The sequence below is a fragment of the Fulmarus glacialis genome, unplaced genomic scaffold (genome assembly GCF_000690835.1).
Source record: "Fulmarus glacialis isolate BGI_N327 unplaced genomic scaffold, ASM69083v1 scaffold14215, whole genome shotgun sequence".
NCBI lineage: Eukaryota > Metazoa > Chordata > Aves > Procellariiformes > Procellariidae > Fulmarus > Fulmarus glacialis.
This window is the reverse complement of record NW_009211262.1, coordinates 10,124-18,238: the sequence shown is the minus strand read 5'-3', so window position 1 is coordinate 18,238 and position 8,115 is coordinate 10,124. Positions and strand designations below refer to the sequence as shown.

The following is an 8,115-nucleotide window of genomic DNA, read 5'->3' as shown; positions in this document are numbered from 1 at the left end:
AATCCCACTGTCCATGTTGCCAACAAAGAAGTTAAATGGCGCTGGTCCCAATACCGACCCCTGAGGAACACCACTCATCACTGGTCTCCACTTGGACATCGAGCCGTTGACCGCAACTGTTTGAGTGCGACCATCCAGCCAATTCCTTATCCGCCAAGTGGTCCTTCCGTCAAATCCATGTCTCTCCAATTTAGAGACAAGGATGTTGTGCGGTACAGTGTCAAATGCTTTGCACAAGTTCAGGTAGATGATGTCAGTTGCTCTTCCCTTATCCACCAACACTATAACCCCGTTGTAGAAGATCACCAAATTTGTCAGGCACGATTTGCCCTTAGTGAAGCCATGTTGGCTGTCACCAATCACCTCCTTATTTTCCATGTGCCTTAGCATAGTTTCCAGGAGAATCTGACTGGCCTGTAGTTCCCCAGGTCCTCCTTTTTAAAAATGGGGGTTATGTTTCCCCTTTTCCAGTCAGTGAGAACTTCACCAGACTGCCACAACTTCTCAGATACGATGGATGGTGGCTTAGCAACTTCATCTGCCTGTTCCCTCAGGACCTGCGGATGCATCTCATCAGGTCCCATGGACTTGTGCATCTTCAGGTTCCTTAGATGGTCTCGAACCTGATCTCCTCCTACAGTGGGTGGTTCTTCATTCTCCCAGTCCCTGCCTTTGCCTTTTGCAACTTGGGCGGTGTGGCTTGAGCATTTGCTGGTGAAGACTGAGGCAGAAAAGTCATTGAGTACCTCAGTCTTCGCCATATCCCGGGTAACCAGGTCTCCTGTTTCCTTCTGGAGAGGGCCCACGTTTTTCCTAGTCTTCCTTTTACCCCCGACGTACCTATAGAAGCTTTTCTTGTTGCCCTTGACGTCCTGGCCTGATTTAATTCTGTCAGGGCTTTAGCTTTCCTAACCTGATTCCTGACTGCTCAGACAATTTCTCTGTATTCCTCCCAGGCTACCTGTCCTTGCTTCCACCCTCTGTAGGCTTCCTTTTTGTGTTTGAGTTTGTCCAGGAGCTCCTTGTTCATCCATTTAGGCCTCCTGGCATTTTTCCCTGACTTCCTCTTTGTTGGGATGCATCGCTCCTGAGCTTGGAGGAGGTGATCCTTGAATAGTAACCAGCTTTCTTGGGGCCCTCTTCCCTCCAAGGCTTTATCCCGTGGTACTCTACCAAGTGGATCCCTGAAGAGGCTGAAGTCTGCTCTCCTGAAGTCCAGGGTAGTGAGCTTGCTATGCGCCCTCCTCGGTGCCCTGAGGATCTTAAACTCCACCATTTCGTGGTCACTGCTGCCCTTGAGCTTCACATTCCCCACCAGCCCCTCCTTGTTGGTGAGAACAAGGTCCAGCATAGCACATCTCCCTGTTGGCTCCTCTATCACTTGGAGAAATAAGTTATCATCAATGCATTCCAGGAACCTCTCGAATTGCTTACGCCCTGCCGTGTTGTTCCTCCAACAGGTATCGGGGTGGTTGAAGTCCCCCATAACGACCAGGGCTTGTGAACGTGAGGCTGCTCCTATCTGTCTACAGAGGGCCTCATCTGCTCAGTCTTCCTGCTTGGGTGTCCTGTAGCAGACCCCCACTGTAATGTCACCTGTCCCTGCCCTCCCTTTGGTCCTAACCCATAAGCTCTTGGTCGGCTCCTCATCCATCCCCAGGTGGAGCTCCATGCACTCCAGCTGGTCATTGACATAGAGGGTGACACCCCCTCCTCGTCTCCCCTGCCTGTCCTTCCTAAAGAGCCTGCATCCCTCCATCCCAACGCTCCAATGGTAGGAGCCATCCCACCACATCTCTGTGATGCCAGTAAGATCATAGCCCTGCAGGCGTGCGCACATCTCTAACTCTTCTTGGTTATTCCCCATGCTACGTACGTTTGCATAGAGGCATTTAAGTTGGGCCCCTGATGAAGCTGACTTAGTGGTTCCCAACCTGTTTGTGTTTAAGTCCTGCTTGAAGTAGTTGGTAGCAGTCCACCTCATAATGCATACATTTGGCTTTAATTTAAAGATACATATACATTTAATATTTAGAATGTCTTTGGGCTTCTTGAGAAACACATGTTGCTGGTGCATGTGGACAGCAGGGTAAACCAATGTATTTATCAGGCTTCAGTTATAGAAAAATTAGTATATGAAGGCAAGCTGTAAAACTTCAGAAAGACAAATCTGGTTTGAAAACGAAATAATTCTTCCTGTAGTTTAAGCTATTATAATTCTTCATTCATTTGTCAGGCTGCATCAGTGATTTTTTCGGTTCTACATGTTTACATGGCAAGCATTTTTAATAAGCCCTTGTCGATTTCTTAATATCAGCTTCTCAAATGCAAAATAAAATTATTATTATTTTATATATTCCAGGTGACATGGACAGCTCGCTGGAAAATACAACTATTTCTTTATCCAAATGTTCTTTAGAGTCAGAACTTACTGAAGGTGGAAGAGAGAACAGCATTAGATCTTCTAGTGATTTCCTACAAAGTTTTAAAGACTGGGATTGGTAAGAGCTGTTTTCTATTCAGGTCTCCTTTATCGTTTATTATCTCTCATAATCCAGATAAACCATGAGTAAACAATATGTTCAGATTGCACAGATCCACAAGTCGTTTTAAGATTCTTGTTTTCTTGTTAAGTAAAGAACTGTTTGTGGCTGATGTATGAAATAATGTGAATGCTGATTTTGATGAGGAGTATTGTCTCGCTCACTTTCTAATCTAATCTATGTTGGAATTGCTAATGGGATACAAGGATGATATAAACTGAACTGGTGATATAAACTGAACTAGGAGGAAAGCAAATAGCTCAGACAGATGAACAGCTTCAAGTTTATTTAGAGATAATTTGATTCCAAAAGCCAAGAAATCTCTTTTCAGGACTACTTTACACCAAATATGAAAAAATAATGAAAAAAGGGTTTTTTTATTTTTAGCTTTCCTGGAATTTGGTGGTTGGTGGTGAGAGAAGAGTGTTGGTTTTACCTGCTACATACATGTGCTTACAGCATGAAAATTCTAGTTATTGTTGACACTTTTAAGTCAGCAATGTTACTAATTGTTGTGGTTAAAATCTTGTGCGTAATAATGCCTTCCGTCCAAATGATTTAACTCTGCTATTTGTTATCAGTCAAATACATTTTTATACAAACTTCTCTCAATGCTCTAAATGTAGTGTGTTAGAAGGGGACTGAGTAATTTTAAATTACTGCTTTTTTGTATTTTTCAGTTTTGATGATGAGCAAGATTCTTTTTGTGATTCAAGTGCTCTAGAAATAGAAGAAAAGACCATTAATTGCTCTGAAACTGATGCAATTCAAAATACAGCTATATATGTGGAAACAGGTAATAAATATTGAATTTTAAATATTTTTACAACTCTGTGTGAAGTATAACATGTAATTTAAAAAAACTTTCTAGTAAATGTATTTTGATCCAGTTCAGAAATGCAATCATCAGCTAAAATGCATTTTAATTTGGGGATTTAAACTTTCATGTAAGTATGAGTAACTCCTTTAGAATTAGAAGGTCCAGACATACTTGATGCAATACTAACATACATTTCAAAAAGAAAAATCAACCTTTTATGAAACTGGTTGCCAGGTGACTTTATGATATGAATGGAGAAACAGGGTGGGGGTTGGGTTTTTTGTTTGTTTTTTTTCTGTTTTAAGTAGCTAGCTGCATTAACAAATACTACAACTCTGTTAAGTCAGATGTCTTTTGTCAGTTTAAGGACTGAAAACTGGCAATGGGTAGAGAGTGTTATCTGTTGTTCGGTTAACTCGGGAAATTCTGCCTGGAAGATTGTAGCAGGGACCAGGTGGCATTAATTCACTGCAAATGTTTGAAAATGCTGCTGCAATTGGAGGAGTTTGTGAATCAGTATAGCTCTGTCTCTTGTGGAGAGTTTTAGGTTTAGAAGAACATTCATGTGTTCTTTTGAAAGTGTATCTGGAAGTGTGGAGACAGCCAGCCAGCCAGCCAACCCCAAAGTGGCTAAAAGGAATCTCAGAAGTCAGAACAGATCAATAGAACTGTAATAGGCTCTCACCAGGAGTTGTATTAAATGGGTGGGGAGAGCACAAGAACAGCTTTCTCCAAACACATTCTTTCTGAAAAGAAAAAAGAAAAAAAGAATTTAATTACACCAGGAAAAATGCATAGTTTACAGTATTTGGGATCAAAGGCAAAATAAATACAGAACTCAGATAAATATCACACACATTTGTTTCAGATAAGACTACTTTTTTTCTGGTTTCTTTTCCCTTTTTTTTCTGTTATGATTTGTGTGGCATTGTACTAGTTATGCTCTCCTTCCTCACCCTTGAAGCAGACACACTGTGGCAGAACAATAGTGTTGGTTTATTCTCCTCCTACAGCTGTGATAGGTCATCAACCACAGGGCTGCCTGATACATACCACCAATTAGCCCCGATTACATCATTTGCTTATCTAGTAACCTTTTTCCTGTTTCTTGATGGTCCTTCTCATTATTCTTCTTTTCCCCAGTTGCCTGCCAAATAAACAACCTATTGCTAATTACTTTTTCCTCATTGAGTTTTGCTACCTCTGTACCTGTTGTGGTTTAACCCCCACAGGCAGCCTAGCCCCACAAAGCTGCTTGCTCAGTCTCCTCGCCCCCTCCCAGTATGAAGGGAGAGAATCAAAAAGGTAAAAGTGAGAATACTCGTGGATTGAGATAAAGACACTTTAATAAGTAAAGCAAAAGCTGTGCGTGCAAGCAAAGCAAAATAAGGAATTCATTTACTGCTTCTCATCAGCAGGCAGGTGTTCAGCCGTCTCCAGGAAATCAGGGCTTCATCACGCATAATGATTACTTGAGAAAACAAATGCCACAACTCTGAAAGTCCCCCCTTCCTCTTTCTTCCCCCAGCTTTTATTGCTGAGCACGACATCATATGGTATGGGATATGCCTTTGGTCAGTAGGGGTCAGCTGTGCCAGCTGTGTCCCCTCCCAACTTCTTGTGCACCCCCAGCCCACTCGCTGGTGGGGTGGTGTGAGAAGCAGAAAAGGCCTTGACTCTGTGTAAGCACTGCTCAGCAATAAGGAAAACAACCCTGTGTTACCAACACGGTTTTCAGCACAAATCCAAAACAAGCCCCATACTAGCTACTATGAAGAAAATTAGTTCTATCCCAGCCAAAACCAGCATGGTACCCAAACTTGTATTTCTGATACTGTCATCTAGGTAATCTTGGCCTGATGTGGTACCTAGGTGCAGTTGGCCATTTGACTATTTGTGAAATCCAGCTATTCCTCACTGTGCTGTCTGCAACTTTCATCAGCTTCTTACACTGTAATCTGTCATGTCCAGCAATTTCTCATGTCATGTCCAGTAGTTTCTTAAGTCTTGTTCTGTTAACTTAGATGTCAGACCAAGGTCTAGCCAGCAGCAAATCACTTACCTGAAGCCCTTACAAAAATAATAGGAGATTTTGGCTACGTTATGATTCAGTCTGTGCATAGATTTCATACAGATTTCGATAGGATTTCTATATTGAAGTGGAGGACATAGTTTTACTTATAAAACTTCATTGATCACAAGTCATGGAACACAGTTTTGAGCAATTCTCCACAATTTTTTGGGAGATTACTTTCTCATTTTGATACCTCTTGCTCTATACTTGTCACTTTAAATGTCTAAAAGAAGTTTTCAAAGTTTTGGAACAACAATCATGTCATCATTTATCTAGGACTAATTTTTTGATGAAAAATGGGTTTTTCCTTTCCATAGGCAGCACCTTACCATCCCATTTGACTGCAAATAGACGAGAAAATAGTGACCAAAATATTACCAATGGTTTGGTAAGGAAAATTGTGAGTGGAACTGATGCTCAAGCGTGCAATAGTCAAGGCTTAATACCACCTCACATCAGTCAAATTTATGATGAATTATTTGTCATACATCAGAAGCTCCAGGTAGGAACTGGAATCACCTTAAAAATTTTGTTGAGTAATGTTATGAAGATTCTCACTTTTGACAGAGAATTCAGAAATTACTTATATACTAAATCGCTATTACTTATATACTAAAACTGAATTACTTACATACTAAAACTATTACTTATTACTATTACTTATGCTAATCACAATTACTTATCTACTAAAACTCTGTCATCATCTGCCTCTTCCCCTAAATTAATTCACTGATTTGGTAGCGGTGCTTTGACTTGCATAGTGGGTAGATCAGATAAAGTTCAGCTTGAGGGAGTTTGAACATAGTGCTGCTACATCCAAGAGGAGTCTTGTGACGCACTGTGGGCATGGAGGGAAATGCCTGCAACCATTGCTTCTCCTGAGAGCATCTGAAACTATTCTCCTGACTCAAGGCATTCAAGAGTGCTTGCCTTCATGGCCTCCTGCGAAAACCCTCCATTCTGCCTTATTACTTTTCTGCTTCTGGGGAATCCCAACAGTTCATCCCCTAGCAGGCCTAGGCCACTAACAGAAGAACCTCCTAATATGCTTTTATTCTGTAATAGCTCCCATGCTTCTGCTAGACTGCCAATCTGCCAGGACTGTCTTTTGCAAAAATAATTTTGTATCTTTTTTTTTCCTCAACACTTTTTTAGGGATGCTTCCCACTAATTGAAGAAACAATATAGTAATCTAGTGTTCAGCATAGACAGTTGCATCAGACTCTGTTTTGTCTTACACTTAATACCATTATCCAAAAGTTTTGGAAGCAAAAGCCTAAGTTTAATTGTCTAGGTTTATACTTGAACAACCATGTAGAGTTGAATTTTGTATTTTGGGAGGCTGAGCCATCCTGCCGCACACCGAAGTCATTTGGGTTAATGTGTGGGGAAACTGAACATAGATGTCCATCAGGATACTTTTAATTAGTAAGCTATTGTGCAACACTGTACAGTTTTACAAAAAGCTAAGCATATCTCTGGGAGAGAAAATTCAAATTCAGTATAAATTGTGATAATTTCATGGATTTTAAAGCTGTTTCAACATTTGTTTTCTTGATACAGAGAGAAAGTTCAGCACAGCAGGAGTATGCTCTGCAACTCCAGAAACGAGAGCATTTTCTAACAGAGCTAGAAGTATTGCTTTTTAGACATGAAGCAGCTTTGGCAAAAATAAGAGGTGTTGAGGAAGAAGTTCACATAAAATTTGGAATTATAAAAGAGGTGCAGTCATATATTTAATTATGTTTATTGCTCTACATGCCATTTAACTTGTTTGTAGTTTTCTTAAGTCATCACATGTTTGCTGGATATAATGCTTATTTCTTTAAAGTGCTTGAAATCCCCAAATGAAAGGTTTACATAAAAAGTACAAACAATATCGATAGGTTTTTTGTATGGGTTCTGTTTCAGAATGGTGCGTTTAGTTGTCTGATATGTACGTACATTTTACTGTTACAATTTAGAAAAGAAAGGTAACATTTCTAAAATAGCAAAAACTATATGACCAGTATTAGAGAAAAAATTGTGGTCTGTCTGTAATTGTATGTAACCTAAATGAGTATCTTTGCATTAGCTATAGTTGAAGTAGATTTCCTGGGGAAAGCTTTAGGACATAATGAGATCTTATGACATAACAACTATCGCAGAGAGCATTAGCAGAAAAACTGTCAAAAAGTTCAAAGAAGGAAAAGATCAACCTAACTTTGGGGGTGTGGGAGGAAATGAAATGGTATGATTTCAACAACAGAAAAAAGTGTTGAACAACACTGTTCTTGTGGGTGTTTGCGATTGAATTTAGGTCTTGTGAAAAGTTTTGGTTATTATCCAGAAGATCAACAAGAGAAGTTCTTGAATATGTGTTCTTAGTGTCAAAAACATAAGCTGAGAATTTAAATTTCTTTGAAGCGTGCAGAAAAGCCTTTCCCACAAGCTGTTGAGGGAGGACAGACAAAAGGGGAAAAAGGTATCAGAGGAGCGGGACTTCAACTTTTGGACAGGGAAGGAATAGGTTAAGGTGTTAATTTAGATGTTTCAAATCTTCTGGGCTTTAAGAATGTTACACTAGTTAGAGAATTGGCTGATGAAAACCCAGGAAAGATTAGTGTTTATCTGTGAAAATTTATGGAGGTCAAACGGAGTATTAGAAGACTAAAAAAATGTGGTGCCTTTCTTTTCAA

The 8,115-nt window shown here is 40.1% G+C and overlaps 1 protein-coding gene across 1 annotated transcript in view; it reads left to right on the top strand.

Moving 5' to 3' along the window:
• Positions 1-2,367: 2,367 nt before the first annotated feature.
• Positions 2,368-8,115, top strand: part of CCDC138 (coiled-coil domain containing 138) — a gene marked incomplete at its 3' end in the record, with an annotated part of 14,387 nt that continues 8,639 nt past the window's right edge. The window contains exons 1-4 of the mRNA XM_009577483.1: positions 2,368-2,501; positions 3,224-3,339; positions 5,755-5,939; positions 7,001-7,159. Of these exons, the coding sequence (XP_009575778.1) occupies positions 2,368-2,501; positions 3,224-3,339; positions 5,755-5,939; positions 7,001-7,159 (594 nt within the window). The remainder of the gene's footprint in view (positions 2,502-3,223; positions 3,340-5,754; positions 5,940-7,000; positions 7,160-8,115) is intronic.